The sequence below is a fragment of the Vanellus vanellus genome (genome assembly GCF_965231255.1).
Source record: "Vanellus vanellus genome assembly, chromosome: 1".
Taxonomy (NCBI): Eukaryota; Metazoa; Chordata; class Aves; order Charadriiformes; family Charadriidae; genus Vanellus; species Vanellus vanellus.
Window position 1 is genome coordinate 88,764,585 of NC_138905.1, and position 25,970 is coordinate 88,790,554.

A 25,970-nucleotide genomic window follows, 5' to 3' on the forward strand; every position below is an offset into this window, starting at 1 on the left:
CCGCCCCGCGCGTCATCCCGCCTCCCCGCCGGATTGGTCGCCGCCGTGGCCCTCGGCCTTTCCAGTATGGCGGCGCCCAGCGGAGCGGCGAGCTGCGAGGACTTCGCCGAGTTCCAGGTTGAACCCGCGCGGGGCCGGGCCGGGTGTGGGGTGGGGGAAACCGGGGAGGCGCGCTCCCGCCGTCTGCGGGCAGCGCCGCGCGGCCCCGAGGGAGCGCGCGCCCCGGGGTGGGGGTGGGGGGGCGCGCGGCGGCGAGGTCACCCCTCCCCGCAACGGTTGGGGTCCGGCCTTCGCCTCAGCCCCGCGGCGGGAGCGCGGTAGGGAGCGGGGCGGGTGATCCCCCTCTCGCCGTGCCGTCCCGTCGCGGGGCGGGGAGGGGGAGCCCGCGGCATGAGAGCCTCCGTGGGCGGAGCGGAGCTCCGTGGGCGCCTTCACGTTGTTAAATGGAGCGTGTAGTACCAGCGCGCGTGTCCTCACCGGGGTGAGCAGGGGGGCCGGATCAGCGGAGGGGGAGGGTCGGGGTGGCGGTGCCTGGCCTGTTTCTTAAACATTTGCCCTAAAAATGGTTGGGTTTTTTTTTTTTTTGTTTGTTTGTTTTTGTTCGAGGTTTGCCGTTGTGCTGCAGGTTGTGCCCAGTTTCCCGCCCGGGAGCGTTAACGCGCGGGGACGGGGCCTTTGGGCAGCGGCGCTCCGGCCTGGCCGCGGCGCGGGCGGCTTTCTGGCGGCAAGCGGGACACGGGCAGGGCCGGGAGGCGGTGTGGGGGGAGAGGTACGCGGCGCTGACCGGCTCTGTGTCCCCCCTCTCTGGCCTTCGCTGTTAAGGAGACGAGCTGGTTTGCAGCATGTACTCCAGCGTGCAGAAATTGTTCGTTTGGTGCAGGTTTTTTTTTTTTTTTCTGTTTGGAAGCAGTCTACTTAATTTTCCACAGTCTGCTTAATTTTCCATTGAAAGACTTACTCGTGCAGTGTGAGAGAGGAGAAGGACTTGGGGGTGTTGGTTGATGAGAAGCTCAACGTGAGCCGGCAATGTGCACTCGCAGCCCAGAAGGCCAACCGCATCCTGGGCTGCATCAAAAGAAGCGTGGCCAGCAGGTTGAGGGAGGTGATTCTGCTCCTCTACTCTACTCTTGTGAGACCCCACCTGGAATACTGCGTACAGCTCTGGAGCCCTCAACATAAGAAGGACATGGACCTGTTGGGACAAGCTGAGAGGAGGGCCACAAAGTTGATCAGAGGTCTGGAGCACCTCTCCTATGAAGACGTGCTGGCACAGTTGGGGTTGTTCAGCCTGGAGAAGACAAGGCTTCAGGGAGACCTTATTGCAGCCTTCCAGTATCTGAAGGGGGCCTACAAGAAAGCCAGAGAGGCACTTTTTATCAGGGAGTGTAGTGACAGGATGAGGAATAATGGTTTAAAATTGGAAAAGGGTGGGTTTAGATTAGTTATCAGGAAAAAAATTTTTACGCAGAGGGTGGTGAGGCACTGGAACAGGTTGCCCAGAGAATTTTTGGAGGCCCCATCCCTGGAGGTGTTCAAGGCCAGTTTGGATGGGGCTTTGAGCAGCCTGGTCTTGTGGGAGGTGTTCCTGCCCATTGCAGGGCGGTTGTAACTAGATGAGCTTTGAGGTCCCTTCCAACCTAAACCATTCTACGATTCTGTGATTTTTTCAGTAAGATTTCTCAGAGATGTAAATAAAAATTTTAATTTTATTTTATTTTTAATACAGGAGTTACTCAGGGTGATGAGGACGATCGATGACAGAATCGTCCATGAATTAAACACTACGATTCCTACAGCTTCTTTTGTGGGGAAAATTGATGCCGGCCAAACATGTAAAGAGCTGTACCAGTCTGTGAGTGTGCACTCCTTCGACTTTCAGCGTGCTTCCTGACGTTTTGTTATGTGCAGTGGCCAGTAAAGCATCTGCAGTTTCTAAGGAAACCACTGTCTTGATATATCATGCTTTATGTAACTGTAACTGGCATGCTTGACTTCTATACACAGCTGAACCACATGCATGTGGTCAGTTTAAAACGATGTGGGGGACTTATTTGTTCTGCAATACCGATCCTTTGAAGTGCAGTTCAGGCTTCAGTGGATGGCATTGGCCCAGTCCACATCTTTCTTTTAAAAGTGGGTGCAGGAATGCTTTTAGTGCTACTTTGCAAGACTCCTGCTCATGTGTATCTTTGACTTTTGATCAATTTTGTAGCTACTGCTCAAAGCAGTGTTGCTTCCAACATGTAGATTATAGAGTCAGAGGGATTTCTATAGGCACAGAAATACCTTCACTTTTGAAAGTCTGTCTTTTTACTTGTAACTTGGTTTTTATTCTCTGCTGAACTAGTTGTTGTGACTTTCTCTCTCTGCCCACTTAGTTGATGGATGCTCACACCAGCAGAGAGAGAATCATCAAAAACTGCATCGCTCAAACTTCCAGTGTAGTGAAAGCTCTCAGAGAAGAGAGGGAAAAGGCCCAGGATGACGTAGCATTATTAAAGCAACTCAGGAAAGAGCAGACGAAGGTGAGTGGTGGAGCATTTTAGAGATCATTTAGAGAGGAAGAAGAGGGTATCTTTCCCAAATGGAAAGACCAGGGTGATGGAGAGAACCCAAAGTGGATCTTGACTCAGGCAGGACTCAGGCAGGTTCCTGTTGGCTGGGTTTGTGAGAACCATTTCCGCTAGCCCTCCAGACAGAGCTGCTTTTATCCTGCAAGGGGAGCATTTTCTGAGATCCTGTTACACCATTGCTGTAGAAAAGCATGTGTACTTCTCCACAGTGGACTCTAACCTTCACTGACTAACACCACTTAGTGTACAACTTACCTGGGACTTGCTTAGTCCTTTCAGAATGCCTGAAGGTTCATTTTGCCTTTTTGAGATCTTGTAAAACTAGTCTGCAAATGGCAAGTATGAATGCCAAGATGCAAACACCAGAAGATAATGAAATACAGCTTTTGTGTATGTCTCTTGTACCACACAGCTATGCAGCATTAAAGCTGTCCCTCTTCATCCTCACCCTGAGAAGCATTGTTCTTACTCAGTGTGTTAATTGGAGTTGCTGTCCTCTACAAGAAGTTGCCAGGAGACCTCAAATTCTGCTTAACCAACTTTTTTGTTGTTTAGTATTTCATGTTGTTTAGTATTTTGAGTACCTTGTGATGGTGCGAGAGAGACTTCTGGGTTTGCATAAGGAATTTTAATGTGCAAACACCCTTTCAGCATTCTGGATGGAAAGTGTACTTCACCAGAGGTGATCTAGGTGGAGTATCTGAAGTGGAGAAGGGAACCCTGCTGAAGTTCTTGCCCCCATTCCAGAGCCTCCTTTGTAGGTGAAAGGATACTGCATGTGTAGCTCTAGGAGTGGAGATGAGCAGGGATGTGAACTGTTCCATTGGTTTCTCTTCCAGACCTTCTCTGTATGGCTCGTGTTCGCTTTACATTTTTTTCCACATCATATTTTTGCAGCACATGCCAAATAAGACTGCTTGCTTATTGCTTTTTTTTTTTTTTGCGTGCAGGGGCTAGGTGTGTCTGTTGTGTTCAGCAGTTTAGTGAGCCTTCCTCTGTTGAAGACTGTCTTAACCAGGGTTTCTAAACTGGTGCCTTTGAGTTTCCAGTGTAACAGGGAGTTCTTATAACAGCCAGACATCCCATCATCATATATCCTGGGTGCGGCTTTACCTGCTGCAATACTATAAGACTTGAAGAGGTGGGTCTTGAAATTTTGTTTTTGCAGTGCTGAACTACCTCAAAATCCGCTTGCCCCTGTACTTCCAAGAGGAGCCTGTTGTAGCCCCTGTTTCAAAGACCAGTCAAATGCTGAGGCAGTTGTAGTTAAAGGGCTTCCTGAGGAGATGATTTGAACTCAAGCATCTGATTTTTCCCAGGCATGGAGTGAATGAACTGTTTGTTCATGTGCTCTTCAGAGAAGTGCTCTGTTGTGAGCTCAGATTAAAAGAACCAGGTGGCAGGCGAGTGGTTTTATTCTTAAAGCCTCACTTGTGAAATGGCTAACAAGCATCCATATTAGTTTGGAAAACTAGAATGGTGGCTTAGTATTTTCTACGAATTTTGTTTGCAGAGCCAATTCTTTAAATTGTTTAGTTACTGAGCACAAAACTTATCACTGAAACCACTAGGAGGATCACAATGACAATGTTTAATAATTGGATGTGATTTCAAATGTTTGGAAACATCCGCAAAATCTTTTGATGAGATGACCTCAGATTTGCACTTGGACTTTATGAGGTGTCATCCCCCTTCCTTTTCTTGTTGTTCCCCATGAGAGTTGTGTTTTTTCTAGAACTCAAATAAGCCGTCTTGAGAGAACACAACCTACGTTGAAGATTATGCATTTCAAATATATGCACTTGGTTGCAATACAGATCTGTTTTCTCTTGTTATTTGTGTTTCTCTCATCCCAACAATGGTACAGATTCAAGGACTTTATCCAAAAAAATTACTTCTAGGTCATTGAGTAAGAAAACTTGACCTAGCGGCCAATTTTTTTAGTCTGCTTACATTAAAACATCATTTCATTATTACATTAATGTGTTATCATCTTAGTTTACTTGAACGAAGTGTCATAAAATATCCAAGCAAATAAGTTTTCGAAATCCAAACGTATGGCATAATGATTATTAGCTATATCAATTGAATTACTAAGGCTTGTTAAAATGTCAGAATATGTTTTAACAACAACAACCTCCCCTGCTTGGCCATGTTGATTAATGCTGTATTGCTCTTCAGTTCTGCAACTCTAAGGAAAAGGCTAAAGTAGTAGTTTTGCTTAGGCTTGGTGTCAAAGGCAATTAAGGCGGCAGTCCAGATAATTGTAAACCTAGTCACATCCTTCAGCAGGGAAAATGTTTCTTTGAACTGCTAAAGATCTTCTTCTGAGTAGTTATTTTATGGAAACTAATCCTAGTCATCTAGTCACCCTGTAGATTGTTATTTCAAACAGTTTGAGGTCCTATTGCATAGGTAAAAATTCACCAAAAGCTGTATTAGCTGTGTGTGTCTGGACATCTTTCTTGGAAGGTTTTTGATGGGATTGCTGTCTTGGCTTGCACCTGTTCACCAGCTCTCCAATTGGAACCATGTATTTAAAATGGATAAACTCAGATCCTTAGTCTGTTGTGTTAAAGACTCCAACAAAAATACATCCTAAATGTAAGTAAAAATGGCAGGTGGTTCTTACATCTCCTACTGTTGCTTCAGGGCCTTGTGGCAGGGTCCAGTTACCCCATGTCATCTGAACACAACTCTCATGTGCGCTCCTTGGAGTTTCTAATAGGTGCGAAACAAAATGATTCTTAGATTTCTCATGGGTTGAGTGTGTGCTCAAGAACTGCGTAATGTGGTAGTTCTTGCCAGAGCTTTTGCATCTGTGTAAACTTGATTTGTCATACTGTGATCACAAAACATATTAACTGGTTCAGATAGCATGGACATACGTGACCTGTCCTTGTAGACCCTTTTTTAGGTCAGCGCACAGAGTAGACAGCAAAGGAAGCGGAGAGGATCTCTTTTATGATTTTCATTCTTAATCTAGAATCTGAGATCCGCATTCAGTCTTAGCTTTGCTGCCAGCTCCCTGTATGACTCTAATAATGCATGTATGGGAGAATGATAACTGAACACTGCAGAACTAAGCCTGGCACTGGCATTCCCCATGCTAAGTGTATGAATTAGGCATAGTTATTTTTGTCTGTGAAGCCATTAATGTAAATCAGTTGATTGCTAGCCAATCTTGATGGGCAGTATTTAAGAAGGGAGCATCAGTAATCAGGAGCTACTTCTGCCAGGCTTGTGTTGCAATTCTGCCTTCACCGTGCCCCTGTAGACTTCAGTCTGCCCTGAGTATTGGCTGAGTGGAAGGGCCAATGCGATGATTATGCATCGTGCCCTTTAGTTTGCGCTATTGGAGGGGGCACGCAGCTGGTACTGGGGCTGTGATCTTGAAAGTTGCAATGGTAGGAAATACTGAAGGCTGCAGGGAGGCCTGTTTGACAATAACCTCTTTATCTGTTATTTTCTGCAGTTGAAATTGATGCAGTCGGAGCTGAATGTTGAAGAAGTGGTAAACGACAGAAGCTGGAAGGTACTCAGTCATTTAAAACAGTGATGACGATGTGTCCCAACAGACAGTCCTGCACTGGAGGTGTGGGACTAGTGCCATATGAAGCAGGTTAATGAGAAATAGGTGAAGGCATTGCTGAGGGAAATGTTTCACTCAGTCATTTTCTCAGTTCTGGATGCAGAGATCAAAGCTTTTCAGTTGCATTGCAAAGGAAAGAAAACTGTCTGATTGAGAAGAGAGGAAGGACTGGAGTACTCCCTGTGTAAATCCCTTTCTCTGCCTTGCCCAGTGGCTAAGGGCTTTGTAGACTTCTCCTTGGCGGCCTGTCTGAAAAGCTTTGCTGGGCCTCGAACAGTATCAGGATCCTTTCAAATTTGGCTGTGTTTGGTACCGATCATGCATCTGAGCAGAGAGTGGGGCTGTAGAAATGGAAACTCTTTCTGATGGAGCTTCTGCAGGCTCGGACTGATGCTCCCTGGTGCAAAGGGCAGACTTGCCGTTACTCTCCAGTGTCAACAGAGGTCACCCTCTGGATTGATGGCCCCAGGCACTCTCTTGTTATAAAGTGATCTTAACACTGAGCTTCAATACTGAGATGGCTGTATTCTGTCACTGCAGTGTTTCAGGTCTAGCATACTTTTGTCATTTGTTGTAGCTCCTCAGAGCTTTCAGTACTTCAGGAAAGAGAATCTCTTTCCCTCTCTAAATGCAAAAAGGATTTTTGCAAACAGCTAGTACTAGCTGCAGCTCCCTTTTTAATCTCTGCTTAGTGATTTTAGTCCTCTAGATGGCATCAGCATAAATGCAATACAATTTGTGTATTCACCACAGTACAGCTCAGTGCAGGCTGATTAGATGAGCGTCTACACATTTTTCCAGGTATGTTTTGCTGCCATGACTGACTCTATACTGTCTGAAAAAGCTAATCATGCCCTTCAGCTTAATTAATTTAAAGCCAGCTCAGACATGACTAAGCAACACCACAGCCTTAACTGCAGGCCACCAGTGGCAAACATTTTATGTCAACCCTGCTGTCAGTTTTATTTAAAAGGGCAGGACCCCCCCCACACTATCTCCATCCTGAAGCCCAGAGTTGGCAGAAAAGTCAGCATTGATGCCAGTGCTTTCCCGTAGCTGTCTTAAGCTTTTGCTTGTGACAGAAATGTCCAATTTTTCCTGAAGATGGAGAACATTTTGCTTATAAATAGTGAGGTATGCATACTAATGTTTCAAGTAAGGCTTGAAGAGAAAAGTATTTCTGGGTTTTGTCTCCAGCTCTGCTGTTATTGTCTCTGTCTGAATATAGGCATATATATATACATCTCATATAGCTGCCTGTAAAAATATGTCACTTGAAGGAACTAGAGCCAGTCGTAGTTGTGGACCGAATGCAATTTGTTACATGGAAGTGGTTATTGATTTGCAGGTGAGGACCTCCACTCTTTTTTACTGTTGCAGACTTTTATTTGGAAAGTACACTTACATATTTACATTAACCTTAACCAACTGAAAACTGGTTGGAAAAATCTGACGAGGAAACAGAAAGTTATTTTCAAACACTTGGTCTGGGTAGCTGTAGCAACAGTGGCATACAAAAAGATGCTGCTCTATAGAAACGCACATAGAATTTTGTTTGGCTGATACCAAGCAAGGAACTGACTTCCAAAATGAGACGCTTGCATTAGTCTCTGTACAGCACCTCCACCCTGGAGCTGGAGTGTTCTGTATTAATACATAAAAGACAGCAAAGTCAAACTTCTGCATAGTAACACGAATGTGAAGGTTTGTCAGGCACTGATTTTCCTGTCTGAAAAATGAGAATAGCACTTGACAGGTAGACCAATGGAGTTAACTGGCCTGAGTAATAGACTGAGATCTGTGGGTCAATGATCCTAAAAGTAGGATGCAGTGTTAGTAAGGCTGCAGTTTTGATTTTCCTTCCATACGCTGCAGAGTTACTGTTAAAGATGCTTTAAAAGCTTTCATGCTAGCAAGTTGGAAGCTGTGATTTTTTTGTTGTGTTGTTTGATGCAGGAGACCCTCATGGTGTTTTAGAGTGTATTTCCAGTACCCTTTAAAACATGTATGCCCTTAATGCGTCTTTGACAGACAATGGACAAAAATGGTGCAATTTGCTTAGCATTAAAATGCTTCTGAATTGGAACCCTTTGTAACTCTTAATTTGTACAGTTTCCTTCTATTGCTTATCTGGTCTCAGACCTTTGGATACTCTTAAATCTTCCAGAGGGGTCCATTGCATGTGGTAATGTAGCGGGACAGGCTGTCTGTGTGTGTGAAAGAAACTATCACAACTTTTTTCTGCAATACGAAGAAGCAGTTTGTAATGTGTGCCTGTTTCTTAAAGTAAATTTCATTTGAAAATAAGTTGAAAATGACTAAAAAGTTGTGAAGAATCCATGCTAAAATGGATGCATGCTGCAAACTTCACTTTTGCTGAATTTGCCACTAGTTCTGAACTCTGAATAAGGATATCAGCTTAGAAGTAGTAGATGCTAGGAAGATGCGGTTTAAAATAATGTATTTATATAAAGTGATGCATAACTTCCCCAAAAGTACAAGACCACACACTTGTGTGTGAAGCCAATGGGAAGGTTCAGGAAACCTGACATCCTGAAGATCACAGGCATTCGGATCTGAAAAGTCTCTGGACAGTTCGGCAAAACATGCTCTTGCAGGAGTGCTGGTGGGGCAACTAATAACTGCCAGTGCCTCCACTTGCTGTGAGGTGGTGCTCATGTCGCTTTTCAGGACATGCGCTGGACAAAGCTTGGAGCCAAAATGATAACTAACTTAATTGCTTCTAAAGAGCATCTTTAACTTTTGTGTGAGCTTATGTGTTGTGCTTCTGATTCAGACTGCCTTCCTTTAAATAGTCACATTTATTGGCCCTCCTTAGGGTAAGTGGTCTGCTTGACAAGGCCTGCAGGTCAAGCTGAGTGAACATGATCTTCGGTCTCTAGTTCTGTGTGCTAAATTTCACGCAGAGAGGGTGCCAGAGGCGAGTGAGGCAAAAGCAGTGTGCCTTTTGCATAGAAGTGCTGGCAGCATCAGCACCTGCAGTCAGATAACTAAAAGTGTGAACATAGCTTCCAAGAGCACCTTTTCTTAGCTGTCATGACAATGTAAAATGCGTTTACTCAGGAAAGAGAAGAATACAGTGTACAAATTTGAATGCCAGAGTGAACTTAACAAAATGCAGCTGGTCAGGAGCCTTCCACTGATAATATCCCTCCCTCTTTAAAAATGAAAAAGCATCATCATCTTTGAGGATAGCAGACTACTGGGATTATAAGGCTGCCTTACCTGAGGGAGAACAGTTTTAGTGCTGTGGAGTCCCCCAGCATCAGGCTGCAAACTTTGCATTCACTAAAGCCAGGAGAGAAGGTGAATGGAGACAGATGCCTTGGTAAGTACCATATATTGGTACAGCAGAGCTGGGCAGCTTGAGATGGGTGCCATGTGAAGAGATAGTTGCCTGGACTAGCTCTGAAGTTCTGATCATCAGAGGGCTGATTTGCTTTTGCTCTTCTGTTTTGGTGTCTCAGGTATTTAATGAGCGTTGCCGAATTCACTACAAGCCTCCGAAGAGTCAATGATGTGGGGTATTTTCCATCAAGGTGGTCCATAACCATGAGAGCCAAACTGGAAAGAGACCTTGGGTGAGCTGTATTGGGACCCTCCAGAACCAGTAGAACCCAGTCTTGTTTTGTTTTGGACCCACTTAGCTGAAATCTCAAGGTTGAAATGATTCTCCTGTAATTAAGAGAAAACAACTCCTCTTTTGTACAAAATATGTGAAAAATGAGTTTTATAGAATTAAAATAATTTTCAAATGGAATGCGAAAGTGGCATCTTTCTTGAACTTCTGCAGCTTCAGCAGTCCTAAAGGAGCAGAAACAGTAAAAAAAAGGTCTGAGCAGGAAGGACAGGGCTCTTCCTGAACTGGTGCTTGCTAAAATATGAGTGAACATGGTGTGTATGTGCAAATAATCTGCTAAAATCTGAAAGGAAATAAAAATTGAAGAACGATCAGCAAGCATAGGTTCAGCATCCCTGAAAGTAAGAAGCTACCAACATTGTTCTGAACTACTCAACACCAGCAGCGTTTGTTTGTAGTTGCATGTGGATGCAGGTTTGACACTGTTCCCACAATGCTGACAGGCAGCATCTGTTCCATACTGCCCTTCAGTGTGTGTTACCAACGTCTGGATTTTTTCACAGTATCCTAGAGTGGTTTAGGTTGGAAGGGACCTCAGAGCTCATCTAGTTCCAACCCCCCTGCCATGGGCAGGGACACCTCACACTATACCAGGTTGCTCAAAGCCCCATCCAAACTGGTCTTGAACACTTCCAGGGGTGGGGCACCCACAACTTCCCTGGTCAACCTGTTCCAGTGCCTTACCACCCTCCATGTAAAAAATTTCTTCCTGACATCTAATCTAAATCCACTCTCTTCCAGTTTCCAGCCATTACCCCTCATCCTGTTGCTACATGCCCTTATAAAAAGTCCCTCTGGCTTTCTTGCAGGCCCCCTTCAGATATTGGAAGGTTGCAATAAGGTCTCCCTGGAATCTTGTCTTCTCATCCCCAGGCTGAACAACCCCAACTTTCTCAGCCTGTCTTCATAGAAGAGGTGCTCCAACCCTCTGATCATCTTTGTGGCCCTCCTTTGGACTTGCTCCAACAGGTCCGTGTCCTTCTTATGCTGAGGACTCCAAAGCTGGATGCAGTATTCCAGGTGGGGTCTCATGAGAGTAGAGTAGAGGGGCAGAATCACTTCCCTCGACCTGCTGGCCACGCTTCTTTTGATGCAGCCCAGGATGCGGTTGGCCTTCTGGGCTGCAAGCACGCATTGCTGGCTCATGTTGAGCTTCTCATCAACCATCACCCCAAGTCCTTCTCCTCAGGGCCGTTCTCCACCCAGACTGTATTTGTGTGTGGGATTGCTGCAACCTGGGTGAAGGACCTTGCACTTGTTCTGGTTGCACTTCAGGTTTGCACAGGCCCACCTCTTCAGCCTTTCCAGGTGTCTCTGGATGGCATCCCTTCCCTCCAGCGTGTCATCTGTGCCAGACAGCTAGGTGTCATCAGCAAAGTTGCTGAGGGTGTGCTCAATCCCACTGTCCATGTTGCTGACAAAGATATTAAGCAGCACCGGTCCCAGTACGAACCCCTGAGGAATGTCACTTGTCACTGGTTTCCACTTGGACATTGAGCCATTGACCCTTTGAATGCGGCCATCCAGCCAGTTCCTGATCCACTTGAGTGGTCAATCCGTCAAATCTGCGTCTCTCAAGTTTAGAGACCGGTATGTCCAGTGGGACAGTGTCAAAACACTTTGCAGAAGTCCAGGTAGATGACATCAGTTGCTCTCCCCCTATCCACCAACGCTGTAACCCCATCATAAGAAGGCCACCAAGTTTGTCCGGTATGACTGGCCCTTGGTGAAGCCGTGTTGGCTGTCACTGATCCCCTCCTTATTTTCCCTGTGCATTAGAGTTTCCAGGAGGATCTGCTCCATGATCTTGCTGGGTACAGAGGTGAGACTGACCAGCCTGCAGTTCCCCAGTTATTCTTTTTTTTCCTTTTTGAAAATGGGGGTTACGTTTTCCCTTTTACAGTCAGGGGAACTTCACTAGACTGCTACAACTTTTCAAATATAATGGAAAGCGGCTTAGCAACTTCATCAGCCAGTTCCCTCAGGACCCGTGGATGGATTTCATCAGGTCCCATTTAAGTAGGGAATGTGTTGTTGATTAAAACCACTTTGGGTTCAAGACGAAGATACATCTCATTTGGGAATGAGACGGTTAACTATGCAGTGACCTTATTTTTGTCCATTGTTCTGAACTTTTAAAATTAATTCTCTTGGTGAATTACATTCAACCTGAGAAAATACCTGTGCATACCTGATCCTGTTGATTCTGGCCATAATGTTGTATTTAGAAAGCTTTAAATGCAACACTCCTGCAGTAACACAGTATTTAAAAGTGGATAAGTATGAGAAAAACAGAATTGCTGTAATTATACCATTTTTTTTATTAGCTATAATTGGCTGATGGTCACATGACGAAGGTCTGCTTGGTTGCCAGCTGTTTTTATTACTTAGTGATAAGACTTTAAGAAACCATTGAACTTGAGCAGAGCCTTAAAAATGCAGGTCTCTTCTTGCAAACCCTTTGGAATTCAGTTACAGCACTGACGTGTCTATATGCTCTCACATCCTTAAAAGCTGTGCATATATGGGTGGGGGAAGTGACTGGAGGAATATACCTGTGTTGCTGAAAGGTGGTAAAAATCTGTGCAGCATCATCTGTTTTATAGTTGTTCGTCCAGTGGAGACTTGAACTACTTGGTGGCCTTTATTTTTAGGCAGCAGAGTCATTTAGTCTCACTTTTCTTTGAGAATGAGGCAGAAGTCTATTTTAAGTCTTTGAGGATGTAAATCCTAATGTTCAAACTTCATTTTTTCCTTTTTTCCCCAAGTTACTGCAACTGCTCTAAGCAGAACTTTACTTCAGTTGGAGCACTCGTCTCAGTCTTGAAGTATTCTCATGTTTTTTCTGCAACTCTGAAAGCAGAAAACATGTATGTTCTTCAACTGTTAAATTCTTATAATTGTTTATCCTCAAAGTGGAAATCAAATACTGCTCAGAACTGTAGGCTGAATTGCCAGTACCCTAATTTCTGCAGGAGATGGTCCACTGATGAGATTTTGAGAACAGTTAGCTTTGATTTCAAAGTTGGTACTCTAATACTGATCTGTAATACATGTTTTAAAAATATTTGTTCTCTCCAGGGCTTGAATATACAACTGCGGGGACAAATTCTCCTTTTAAGCCAGTTGTATGATAGAAACTTCTGCCAGTGTGCATAGAGTTGGCATCGATACTCATGAAATTTAAGCTTCTATTGCATTTCTGTAGGAACTAGAGATTGTAATGAGAATTAATCACTGTCCATCCAGATGTTTGCCCAGTTGTGGGAAAAGTTATTTGCTTAAGGAGATGCTGTGAAAAATGACCTGTGAAATGAATGTGATACATATGCAGATTATTTTTTTTTTTGCAGTAGCCCAGCTTAGCATTTGTTATGAGAAAACTATGTGAGAAAAAAAAACACCCCCAACATAGCACTATGTTTTATTTGAATATAAGGCCAAGCAAGTAGATCTATAGAAACCTGTATATGAAAAATTTCTGACACCGTCAGAAGACTTCTATGTCCCAAACATCCCCTCTTTGGGTGTTTGTGGCTTGTATACAGAGGGTTGCACTAAGAAGTTGACTTACTCTATTTAGTTTGCTCTGAGCACAGAGGGATATCTCTTGCCGTACATGGCAAATCACATGGATCAGAGGCTGTTTGAATCTTGCTGTTGAAGTTGGTGGAACACTGAGGTGAGTAACTGGAATTGCATGCCATGTTTTGGGGCACAGGGAAGGAAAAAATGGCTTTGCTATTTTTTGAGTACTTAAGGTCCGTCTGTCAAGTGGGATGCTTTGTGATGGTATGTAAATGGCGTTGGTATGGGCTGTGGGCCATGCTAAATGAAGGCAGGTAAAAATCTCTGTGTCTAGCCATGCCAATCCATTCTAGGATCATGCCTAGTCTGCGGTTTAATCTGTTTCAACTTTACTGTCAAGGTAGTCACAAAATTACTGGGCTGCTTGCTGTCATATGTGAATCAAATAACGGACCCCACAAATACCAGGATTTCATCCTCTTCCTGGTTCTAACTTTATTCCTGCAAGTAAAGGCACTTGAACAAAAAGCACAACTGATGCCCCAGTGCAGAGTCTAGATATCCTGCAGGTGGCTTGCCCCTCTACTGGGGCTTTCCCATTGCTTGGAAATGGTATATATAGGTGGGCAGATGCTGGTTCCTTGGAAAGTCCTCTCAAGCATGTACTTCTTACTTCCTTCTATGAAACAGAGGTGTGTTTTTTCTGGCACTCAGTGCTGTTGTCTTCTGCAGCCTGTAGGCAGTCAAGACTGATGAAATAGGTATTCTCTTTACAGAATTTTTTTAAGGGTAGAATTTGGTTGCCTTGAAGCAGACTGAGGGGGAAATGCTCTTCACTTGTACCGTAGGCTCAGCATAGGCTGGGATAGGATAACTTTGTGCTGCTGAAGTTCAGGTTTTGCATTAATCCTAGTTGATGTTCAGTGTCAGAAACCTTTTGAAATCAGGGCGGTAGCAGGTGGGGAAACCTTTTTTGCAGACCAGCACATTGAAAGTCAAGGTCGTTGTTACTGTGATGATGACAAGCAGATCTTCATTTGGTGGGTGGAGGGCTGCTTTCCTTTAGCAGCTCTTAAAATGTTGCAGAGCATGCATGGTTTCATCCAGGCACAATTATGTGTCTTGTCACAGCGAAACCAGAAGACTGACCTACTGACTGATGTTTCACAGTCATTTCTACAGAACTGACTTCATTTCTGGTTTAAAAATTACTCATAAGTACATAACCCTGGAGCTTGGGGGATTTTTTTGTTTTCTTTGTTTTGTTACTGTACTGGTGTTTTATTGACTATAGCTTCGACTTCTTAAAGTTGCTTATACAGGACCAGATGGTAGTGGCCTGCAAGCTGTAAAGATTTGTTTCTTCATTATTGAAATAGTACATAGTGCAAGATGTTATTTAGCTTTAAACCTGTAAAGAATACTAGTGCTGTTCTCCTGGCCCAGATTCTCCAAGTTAACAGCATTACAGTTACGTGAAGAGAAATTGCCGTCTGTGCAAATGGTGACTGTAGGCAGGCATGGTAGGCAATATCAAACACGTCTCAGGTACCAAAGGGGAGACGCTCACTAGCTTGTCGATGTTGTGCAAGAGATGGAATGGAGATGGCTATTCTGTTCAAGGCAGTGTTCCAAATGCTGTTTCATTACATCCAAAGCTTAACAGAGAGAGGTTTAGATGAGGGTTGCGTCGGATGGTGCGTTGCCACTGATTGTCTTTGATAGCAGGTCTGTGAAACGTCAGCAGTTCAAAGTGACTTCATGAACTATGTATGCAGGATAAGTACTGCATCCCAATCTTAGAAATATCACTGGATTTTGGGGTGGCCATTAGCACTCCCACAGAAAGAAAAGAGACTGATTTGCCTCAGTAAACTTTAGCATCAGCTTGCTGACAATTAGTGGTGATTTTCCTTCCCTTCTGCACAACTCCGTGCATTCTGTGGAAAAAAAAAAGTTCTTATGCCTTGAAGTCAAAAACCAGCAAACCTAGAAATATGGAGTCCAATGAATGATTTCCACACGACATTAATGTCTTTAGTTTCACACCTAAAGTTTTCCCAAGACTATAAATTAACCCTCCTAGTCTTTGTGCTGAGTGTATTTCTTACAAATCGGAATCGAGGGTTCTCCAGAGGGCTAGTGCTGCCTTGCAGATCTTATCGGCATCCTTTCCCGAGGAAGTTAGTGAGATCTGCATCCTGGTGAGTGGAGAAGTTTGTAAAATGTCCTGACTTAGCATTAGCGCTGCGTCGTTGTTGAACGCATTCCATGGCTTCTGGCGTCAGCAAAGGTGAGCTGGCTCTTGCAGTCGGTTAGCTCCTCTATCCTGCTGTGTGAATAAGATGCATGGAAGCAACGTGGTGGAAGATGATCAGCATTTGAGTGAATCAGCAGGGTCTTGTGCATAAGAAGGAGGTTGAGCTCATCTGCTTGAATAGTCATTAACTCCATGAACTGAGCTGTGAGGAACTCCTCATCTGGAGTGGTGAATTTGGAGAAAATGGCAGACTTCCAGCTTTAACACCTCCCATTTCCTTTATTTCCAAGAACTGGGAACGTGTTTCTCTTTGTTCGGAAGGATGTTGTCTCAGGACAACAGTTTTTCCTCAAATGCCTTTGATCCACTCCCATAATACTGCTGCTCAAGTTTGGGAAATTCTGCAGCATCGTTATCAGTAGCATGCTCTTACCTTGATCTGTGTGTATACTGTTGAGTTTAAGGCCCTTATGGCCCCAGTTTCTCAATCTCGGGTCCTTTGTACCAAGAACAGGCCTTGAAGTTAGATATGAAGTACTTGTTTACTGTCTGTTGCATCACTTGTCATCCGTGAGGAGGGTGGTTGGCTGGTTAGGACACCGGTAAGTCTGTGTTACACAGTCACCATTGCTGTGGTCATAAACAGGCTTGTTTCTAGCAAATTCTCTGTGCTGATTCCAGCAGAAATGCCCGTTGACTGTGTGCAGCATGTATTCTCATTTCACCCCCACCTGTAGGGACTAAAACTTGCCTGGTCTGTTGCTATGTCTCTGGTCCTAGCTCTGGAAGGAACAACATTCCTCCCATTTGCTGGAGAGGGGGATGGCAGGAATACTGGAGGGAAGTAGTTTTTCTGGGGTCCTGAAGCATTAGCTCTCCCTTACCAGGTAGGGCTGCTAACACTTGCTAGCCTTTCTTCAGTCGGTTGCATGTGTTTTGAGCTTTGTACATTCATATATGGTCATGAATATGACGATGTCATGTGTCTGTGACTGTAACTGCAGAATGAATACTTCTGACTAGATAGTCTGCACGTTACGTATTTTGGCAGTGTGTGAAATAGAAGTGCCTTGAAATTAGAACAGCTATTGTGCACACAGAGCTACTGTAGTGAGAGGGATTGTACTTTGTCTTCCAGGAAATTGGCAATAAAAGTGTAAGTTGCAATAAAAATGTAAATGGTACTGCATATTATATACTGCATATACTGAAAGGAGGTTGTAGAGAGGTGGGGGCTGACCTCTTCTCCCTGGTGACAAGTGATAGGACAAGAGGACATGGGTTTAAGTTATGTCAGGGGAGGTTTAGATTGAATGTTAGGAAACACTTTTTCACTGAAGGGGTTATTAAACATTGGAAGAGGCTGCCCAGGGAGGTGGTGGTTTCACCATCCCTGGAGGTGTTTAAAAAAAGGGTAGATGTGGTACTTAGGGACATGGTTTAGAAGTGGGTTTTGTCAGGGTAGGTTAGTGGTTGGACTTGATCTTAAAGGTCCCTTCCAACCTCAGCAGTTCTATGATTCTATATTCGGTTGTGATTATGATTGCCTGGATGCAACTATAGGTTTGATAGGAAAGAAGCAGAAATAACTTATTTGCAGTACTTACCTGAATCTAGGATTTAATTTTTTTTCCCCTTCTGGTTCTGGTTTTTACCTCGGCACCTATCAGGTCAGGCGGAGGGAAGTAAAATCAATGAAAGTAAAATGCAAGCTGCTTCTGTTTCCCACTTGGAAACGTATTGATACAATACAATTTCAAGCTGAACGGGACTGCACCAAGGAAATTAGTGCATGTGTTCTTCTGATCTTGAATGGTGTTGGGAAATACTGGGTGTGACTTTGATCTATTTCCTAAGTGCACAGACTAGTCATCTGCACATGGGTGGAGAGACAAGAGGTTCTAGTTTCAGCCCAAACCAACTGTCTTAAGATGTGGGTGGGTGGAAGCTATTGTTTGCTTTTATTTTGACATGGAGACAATACATGCTTAAGATTTTAAAGTGCTTTTTACATTTAGTAGTACTATAATCAGTGTTTTACATTGCTTTCTTCCCTGTTTTCCCCATTTCTCTTCTTCTCCATTTCAGCAATGGTAGGCTCCATATGTTACAAGTCAGATGATTCCATGACACATGTATATGTATATATATGAGATGCCTAGTGGCTCTGTTCAGACTGCGCTGAACTTCCCTCTTCGGAACCACCCATCATTTCAGAGAAGTTTCCTGCCATGATGATGACTGGGGGATTATCTGAGACCAAGCCTGCTACTCCAGAAGTCCAGCGTATTGCTGACGAGGTGAGTTGCGACCTATCTAAAGATGAAGTCTCAGTGTGCAAAGGGCTGAGTCCTGAAGCTTGTGTAAAGGCTGGGAGACCAGGCGGTGATACTGAACGAGTGTTTAATCTGAAGAAGCTAGTGCTGAAAATGGGAGTCCCCTTGATTGCCGGTAAGTATTTTTGCAGCATTCTGCCTAGGTAGTGTACTGGTAAGACCAAGGCAAACCACTTCTCTGTCTGATCCTTGTCCATAGCCAGGCACAGTGCTGGCTACCTGCAGTTAATGTTTGCATGTAGTTTAAAGATCAACTACATGATGCCAGCACTGAAGTGGCTTGTTTGAAATGAACAGTGGTGTATTGGAAGGGAGAAGATTGTGCCTGGTAGAATTAATTCCTCAGTGAAGGACATGGATAGGACAAACCATGTGGTAGCATGCACTTAAAAAAGATCCATACAGGACAAAGCTATGGATAAAGAGCATGTTCTGTGCTGGCATCTAGTGTTTTCTAGAGTCACAGCTGTGATGCAGGGGCTGCTGCTGAGCCACTGGGGCAAGGTGAGCTTGGCACAAGGCAGGCAGGGTGAGTCCAGTTGCCGTGGTGGGTGGTTACAGGCAGCGGTCCTGTCCTGGAAGCAACTGTGTCAACACCACCTCTGCAGATCCTCTAGTGCCCTGCAGTGCAGCAGCTCTTGAAATCGAGAGTATGAAGTGCATCCTGAGGAGTGGGAGGGGAACAACATGGCATGGAAGAGCTCCTTTTTGTGTCTCCCATCTTGTGCTCCCACCCTCCCAATGCTCTTTACCCTCCCAGCTCTGAAAGGTGAGCTCTTCCCCTCTGGCAACTGCACGAAGTGTAACTTATGCCCTCCTTGAGGAAACAAAAATAGGAAGTAGTGGGGATGAACACGTTGGCCAATACTGCTGCACACTCCTGTGCACGCAGGGCTCCCATCTCCCTCCTTTGCTGTGCCACAGAGGAGAGTTTGCACCGGCACCATTCCACATCTCCTGTGAGCTTGCAGGCTAAGACCGGGCAGCGATGAAACCAGACTAAGGTGAGCTGGGCTGTGCATGCGGAGGGACAGAGCCACCAGGAGAGATCTGTAAATAGGCTGTGTAGGCTGGTGTCAGAGTCCAGTACATGGAGGGTATAATGTTTAATATCAGATTTACTTATTTGAAGATATTTGATGTTACATGAGGTTTCTGATTTAGCAGAGTGATACAAATACACTGGTAACAATACAGATGTAAGTTACCCTAAGAAAAATAAAGCAATTGCAATACACAGTTCAATCACAATACCAATGTGATCTCCGTTACTGATCTCTATAACATGCTCACTGTCATGACACTGGACATCGTCTGTCGCCAAGAAGGAGTACGTGGGTTGAAGCCCGGTCAAGCCCACTGTTTTCTTTGAAATTCTTTTGTTTGTTATTTAGTTTTTGTATTCTGTGTTGGGCAGAGCCACATATTCAGTTCCCCCATGCTGATCTGGCTAACTTAGGGAGGCGTTCACATTCTTTTAATGAACTCAGGGAGTTACACCACCAGTTGATCCACTCAACTGACATAGCGGTTTATCTATAACACCCTCTGGTCCCCTTTGTGTTGAGATAAAGTCAGCTTCTTTGCAAAACCTCTCGTCAGTCCCACCCTGCATTATTTTCTGAGTTGCATAGGCACGTGGCCCTTGCCCAGTTCCTCTGAGCCTTCTTCCATTGTAGGGCTTTATTGGTCAGTCACAGCTGGAGTTTCCAGAGTTGGACATATGTATGTGGGGGAGGGCTGGAGTATGTGATAACAGGTTGGTCAGAGGGGAGGTAATTTACTGCAGAACAGAAAGAGCAAAGGATTATCTAAAATTGTTTGGGGGACACTGATTGAACTACTCAAGAGCAGTATCACTGTTCCTCCTGTGCCAGCAGAAGTAGTTGAAGGAGCAGCACTTGCAGAGATCAAAAATTCTCTGGGCAAGGATTTGTGGCACCTTTGTGTATTTGCAATTCGAAGGGTGATGATTCCTGCCAGCTGGGGGCGGTGAAATTTGACTAATGAGCCTGTGAATCATAGAATCATTTAGGTTGGAAAAGACCTTTAAGATCATTGAGTCCAACCAAACTGATTCACCCCACGGTGACTGCTCTGACACAGTGCTCCTTTAAGGGCCTCCTTTGAACACTGCTAGGGCAGTGTAGCATGCCAGATGCCAAGCTGTGTTTTTAATGTGACGCCTATTTCAGGCTGTGCTAATGCTTTCCACGTAGAGGACAAATACAGATTCTGAAATGCGGATGTACAGATTTTCTGTTTGATTCCCAAAGAGGACTGATCTTAATTTTGGTGTTCTTCCATTCTCAGTAACTTCAGGAAAATGAAAATAAATTATTCTTTGCTCTTTATTTTCTGCAAGGTGAAATTTATGCCTTGTGCTGGGCATGGGAGAGAGAACTATCCCTGGTCTGTTCCCTTTGAAAAAACTCACACTCCGCTGCAGAGACTTTGACATAGTTCTCTAAGGAAAATATTCTTGTGGAGACAAACCTTACATTGGGGCAATCCTGCTCTGCTTCCAGCCAGATAGCAGTGTCACCCTTTAATGTTGCAATTCTGTGGGATTATCTGCTCTGCTAAGCAGAGAAGCAATTCATATGATTTGAGCAAAGTCGCGAAGAGCATCCGCAGACCTTGGGATGCCCAAAGTCTGTCTGCTCTTGGGATTACGTAATTATTTACTTACACCTGTGTCTCATGTGTAGTCATCTTTAGTGAGCTGGGGAATGTTATTTATTCAGTTTCCTCATTTTACAGCTGTTGCCCAAAACTGTGGAATGTTTTAGGTTTTAGGGGAGCTGTTACATAAGAGCTTAGGGATGTTATATTTTTCCATCTGAGGATTAAGGAGCTGTCTGCCTGCCTGATTTTAATGAAGGCTTTGTCCGTAAATAACAAATGTAGGATGTAGTGGTCAGAGGTTGGGAGAGATTGTAAAACTGGAGAGAACTGGCTTTGTTTTATTTTGTACTGAGAAAGGAATAACACAATAATATGTATCAAAAATTGCCACTTCGGAGCATCCTAGAGCCCCCAAACCCATCCAGCTGGAAGAGGGTTGGAAATTAAAGTTTCCCTGGTATGCTAGAGTTAGCAGCTCCTGAGTTGAAAGTATAGGTGTCAGGTCCCTGGGATGGAAATCCTGTGGAAGCTGCTCAGAAGAAGGGCAGAGTAAGAGATTATGAAGAGCCTGAATATTATCATTTCTGACGGTCTGAAAGTAGTTGATTTGGATGTTCCTAGGGTACTTTCCAAGACCTGCCTGCTAGGAAGGAATGCCATGGGAGTGGCAGCCAGCTGTAGGTGGATGTGCTGAGAAAGCTAATTAATTCTATGAGTTCCTGTGAGACCGGGGTGGTGAGAAGCACTGACATGCTGTCGGCCCAGCCCAGAGGAAGCCTGAGCAGGCTGCGAGTGACACTCCTTTGACAAAGAATTAAAATGGCAGCAGGTAGCCATTTCCCTGTACTGAGTGGGAGACAGTTTAGCTTTCGGGGTGGGGGGAAATCAACTGGGAAGTCTAATTCTAACAGGATTTGAAAGAATGCTGGAGAAAATGCTAGGAAAGAGGGCTGGAGGTCTTGGTGTAAATGGAATTATTTGGGGGGTTCTGGGTTTATTTCATTAAGGGTATGTATCTATCTGAAAGGATGAAAATTTGAGTGGTAGATGTGAAAGGAAAGCTTAAACATGAACCTGCCAACCATATTTCCCTTTCTTTTTCCAGGTGAAGACACAATTTGAAAGCAAGGAAAACAGAACATATGGCACCTTTACTGCCATAGTGTATCGGACTCAGGTGGTTGCTGGGATAAACTACTTTATTAAGGTTTGTATATATTATAGGAAGGAGTGCTTTGTAGATAAGCAACATAAGTGACTTGTGTAGTGGCTTCTAGCAAGAAAGAGAAAAATGTAGTTGAAAACCATCTGATGTGACTAACAGAGTTAGGGACTGTCTCCAGATGCTTAAAAAATTCCTCTCTTTGGCACTGATATAGAACGGGAATAAAAAAAAAAAACTTGTAAAATGTGCACTGTCTTTCTTCACATGTCAATGATAACTTAAAATCATAGAATCATCTAGGTTGGAAGGGATGTTTAAGATCATTAAGTCCAACCATTAACCTAATACTGCCAAAACCACCACTAAACCATGTCCCTAAGCAGCACGTCTACATGTCTTTTAAATACCTCCAGGGATGGTGATTCAACCACTTCCCTGGGCAGCTTGTTTCAATGTTTGACAACCCTTTCTGTGAGAAGTTTTTCCTAATACCTGTCCTAAACCTCTCCTGGAGCAACTTGAGGCCATTTCCTCTTGACCTATTGCATGTAACTTGGGAGAAGACACCGACCCCCACCTTGCTACAACCTCCTTTTAGGTAGTTGTAGAAAGCAATAAGGTCTCCCCTCAGCCTCCTTTTCTCCAGACTAAACAACCCCAGTTCCCTCAGACACTCCTCATAAGACTTCTGCTCTAGACCCCTCACCAGCTTTGTTGCCCTTCTCTGGATACACTCCAGCACCTCAATGTCCTTCTTGTAGTGAGGGGCCCAAAACTGAACACAGTACTCAAGATGCAGCCTCACCAGTGCCGAGTACTGGGGGACAATGGCTTCCCTAGTCCTGCTTACCACACTATTCCCGATAGATTCCAGGATGCTGTTGGCCTTCTTGGCCACCTGGGCACACTGCTGGCTCATATTCAGGCAGCCGTCGACCAACACCCCCAGGTCCTTTTCCCCCAGGCAGCTTTCCCGCCACTCTTCCCCAAGCCTGTAGCGCTGCATGGGGTTGGTGTGACCAAAGTGCACGACCCAGCACTTGGCCTTGTTGAAACACATACATCATTGGCCTCGACCTATCGATCCAGACTGTCCAGATCCCTCTGTAAAGCCATCCTACCCTCAAGGAGATCAAGACTCCCGCCCAACTTGGTGTTGCCTGCAAACTGACTCAGGGTGCACTCAATCCCCTTGCAAGTGACAGGAAACAGTTATTCTTTATAGCATTAACTGAAATAAGCTCCGTCACAAGATTAATTCTTTTATACTTCTGAATCTTCCACATCACTAATGTTTTACTAGCAGACTTACAGCTGAGATGTAATCCAGACCAAGACAACCATAGTTCCACGTTGCAGCCACCAGAAAGCGTGTAAAAACCTCTCAGAGCCTAAGGCACTAGACTTTCCCTTGATACTATGTACCTCCCACAGTGAGAGCACCTGTTGTGCTTGGCTCTGTATGTACAAAATTGTGCACAACTCTGTAGGAAGTCTTTATGTGAGGACTTTCTGGAGGGGAAGGTGAGTTTATTTTAAAAAGTATTTCAGCCACTCCCACAAGCAGAGTTGTGGGAGTCAAGTTGTCAGTATGGGTCAAGTTGTCTGTTCAGGCACTCATGTGTTTGCAGTAATTTTGAAGACAAGGGATCCTGGCTTTCAGGTTGTCACTGCTTCTTCGGACCATGTGCGGGTTTTGGATAGATCTTTCTGTACCTTCTAGGAGCTGACACTGTCTCTGCATCTCTGGCCCACCCCTGAATAATTAGGATTTACTCATTGTCTCTTGTACCCTTACCCCTGTGTGTCCTAAGAAGCTGTAAGCTGATGTGCTGGGATCCTGCTGACCTAAATACGATGCCATCAGAACCTTTCTACTGTTGTGCCTTCTGGTGCTTCCACACCTGAGAAGTCCTACTCATTTTCCATTTAGTTCTCTTCAGGTATAGACAGTTTCTGCCACCAGTTACTATCCAGACTTGGGTTAAGAGCTGTTGAAGTAAAAATGGAGACACCTAAAATTAAGCTCCCGAGCTAAGATGTACGTACAGAGCATCCTTTTGTTTGAACCTGCTTCACCCATGATCCTCACTTTCACACCATTTTGGTTTCTAGGTCCAAGTTTCTGATGATGAGTATGTCCACTTAAGGGTGTATGTGAGTCTTCCTCATGAAAACCAACGTCCCAGCCTTACCAGTTTTCAGACTGGCAAAACCAGGGATGATCCTCTGACCTACTTCTGAGAGATGAGGAATGGCACCTCACTTCTGCAAGTTGCATGTGGATTCTGCCTGTGTCAGTAAATGCATGAAAATAAAATAAGTTTTGAAATCTATTTGTTGATCTACTGCATGTCATGTCAAGGTCTGCTGCCTGGCTAAAGCTCGGGTAGGCTCTGAAATACTATTGAAGGCTCTTTGTGCCACCTGAGGTACTACAGGTGTAAGGAAGAGCACACCCCTTTCAGCTTCTCTTTCCAACCCACTGTCAGGCATGCTCTGAAGGCAAAACTTGGGCCTCCCAAGTATCCTTCAGGCATAACAGTCTACTGTGTCCTCCTCTGTAAGTGCAGCTGGACAGCAGGGGGGCAGGAACGAGCTCCTTGAAGGAGCCCCCAGAGCAGGGAGTGACTATCCTGACTTAAAAGGTGTGCTTTACTGGAGAGATGTGGAGCTCATTCCTTCCTTCTTTCCAGCCACCTTCAATGAGAGCAGTCTTAACTGAGCTCTGAGGTGACAAAGGTCGAAGGCAAGCCCAATCCACAACAAAAATACTTTCTTAACAGGAAAGAAGCAGCTCCTCAGGCAGGGGCTTGTGCCCAGAACAGGGGAGAGCATGCCCAATGTGGCCTCCTCAGTGCTGAACATGGTGGAAGACTGGCCTCTCCATCTGCTGGCAGTGCTCTTCCTAATGCAGCCCATAGACACCGCTGGCCACCTTTGCCACAAGGTGTCCCACGGGAAGACTCCCAGGCCCTTTTCTGCAGAGCTGCTGTCCAGCTCCCAAGCCTCAGCCTGTACTGGTTCTTCCTTCCCAGCTGCAGGACTGTGCATCTCCCTTTGTTGGCAGTGGCAAGATGCCCACCTGCTTCTCCAGCCTGCTGACGTCCCCTGAATGGCAGCACAGCCATCCGGTGTATCAGCCACTCCTCTTGGTTTTGTGTCATCTGCAAACCTGCTGAGGGTGCGCATGGTCCCATCGTCCAGGTCATTAATGAAGATGTTACACAGTATTGGTCCCAATATTGACCTCTAGGGTACACCACTAGGGACTGACCTCTAGCTGGACGATGTGCTGCTCAACTTTTTGAGCACAGCAGTTCAGCTAGTTTGCAGTCCACTTTACCTAGCACATGTTTAATCAGTTTGTCTATGAGGAAGTCACGGAAGACAGTATCCAAAGCCTGACTAAACTCAAGGCAAATAATATCCCCAGCTCTTCTCTCCCTTGCTAAGACATTTATCTCAGGCTGTTGGGTTGATTAAGCATGATTTCACCTTTGTAAATCCCTGCTGACTACTTTCGCTCAACACCTTGTCCATAGTATGTTTGGAAATGGCTCCTAGGATTATTTGTTCCATCACCTTTCCAGGGACTGAGGTGAGGCTGATGAGAGCGTAGTGCTCCAGATTCTCCTTCTTGCCCTTCTTGAACATGGGAGTGACATTTTCTTTCTCCCAGTCCTCAGGAACCTCCCCCGATGCCCATGACCTTTCAAAGGGTATTAAGTGTGGCTTTGCAATGACACCAGCCAGCTCCCTAAGCATCCATGGGGGCATCCCCTCAAGCGCCACTGCATTGTCTTAAGTCCAGTTTGTTTAATGTTCCCTTAACCTGATCCAGCTCTGTTGAGGAAATTCTTCCTTTCTCCAGACTTTTCTGCTCATCTTAAGGACCTCGAATTCCTGAAGGCAAGTCCTACCAGTAAAGGCCGAGACAAAGGTGGCACTGAGTGCCTCAGCTTCTTATGTGTCCTCTGTCAGCAGGTGCCCTGCTCCACGGAGCGCAGAGGGCCCACGTTTTCCTTAGGGTTCCTTTTGCTGCTGATACACCTGCAGAAGCCTTTCATGTCCCTCACCAATTTAATGTATTTCTAATTAAAACACAGAATAAACATAAGGTTATCCGGAATATGAAAAACACTAATGGAAAAAAAAACTCTGAGCAACATAATAACCAATACTGAAAACCAGTAAAGAGAACCAGTGAAACACCAGTCAAATATG

General features: G+C 44.8%; 2 protein-coding genes across 3 annotated transcripts; both read left to right on the forward strand.

Annotated features, from left to right (window-relative positions):
* Positions 1-48: 48 nt before the first annotated feature.
* MIX23 (mitochondrial matrix import factor 23) lies at positions 49-9,925 on the forward strand. 2 transcript variants are annotated; one of them, XM_082481516.1, is made up of 5 exons: positions 49-117; positions 1,727-1,852; positions 2,379-2,525; positions 6,049-6,108; positions 9,654-9,925. In XM_082481516.1, exons 1-5 carry the CDS (start codon positions 67-69, stop codon positions 9,702-9,704), a joined length of 435 nt encoding a protein of 144 aa, XP_082337642.1. In that variant the 5' UTR covers positions 49-66; the 3' UTR covers positions 9,705-9,925. The 2 variants fall into 2 exon arrangements, with proteins under 2 accessions (XP_082337642.1, XP_082337643.1); XM_082481517.1 differs by lacking the exon at positions 6,049-6,108.
* Positions 9,926-17,492: 7,567 nt separating this feature from the next.
* Positions 17,493-24,065, forward strand: LOC309686219 (cystatin-A-like). The gene is made up of 3 exons (XM_082498787.1): positions 17,493-17,914; positions 21,684-21,785; positions 23,859-24,065. Exons 1-3 carry the CDS (start codon positions 17,846-17,848, stop codon positions 23,985-23,987), a joined length of 300 nt encoding a protein of 99 aa, XP_082354913.1. The 5' UTR covers positions 17,493-17,845; the 3' UTR covers positions 23,988-24,065.
* Positions 24,066-25,970: the final 1,905 nt, after the last annotated feature.

What these genes read in the sequence shown, in the direction of transcription:
- MIX23 (XM_082481516.1), top strand. Translation starts at nt 67, where the DNA reads ATGGCGGCGCCCAGCGGAGCGGCGAGCTGCGAGGACTTCGCCGAGTTC. An exon ending in TCAGGAAAGAGCAGACGAAG is followed by an intron (nt 2,526 to 6,048) that starts GTGAGTGGTGGA and finishes TATTTTCTGCAG; the next exon opens with TTGAAATTGATGCAGTCGGA. An exon ending in TAAACGACAGAAGCTGGAAG is followed by an intron (nt 6,109 to 9,653) that starts GTACTCAGTCAT and finishes TTGGTGTCTCAG; the next exon opens with GTATTTAATGAGCGTTGCCG.
- LOC309686219 (XM_082498787.1), top strand. Translation starts at nt 17,846, where the DNA reads ATGATGATGACTGGGGGATTATCTGAGACCAAGCCTGCTACTCCAGAA. An exon ending in TCCAGCGTATTGCTGACGAG is followed by an intron (nt 17,915 to 21,683) that starts GTGAGTTGCGAC and finishes TTCTTTTTCCAG; the next exon opens with GTGAAGACACAATTTGAAAG. An exon ending in GGATAAACTACTTTATTAAG is followed by an intron (nt 21,786 to 23,858) that starts GTTTGTATATAT and finishes TTTGGTTTCTAG; the next exon opens with GTCCAAGTTTCTGATGATGA.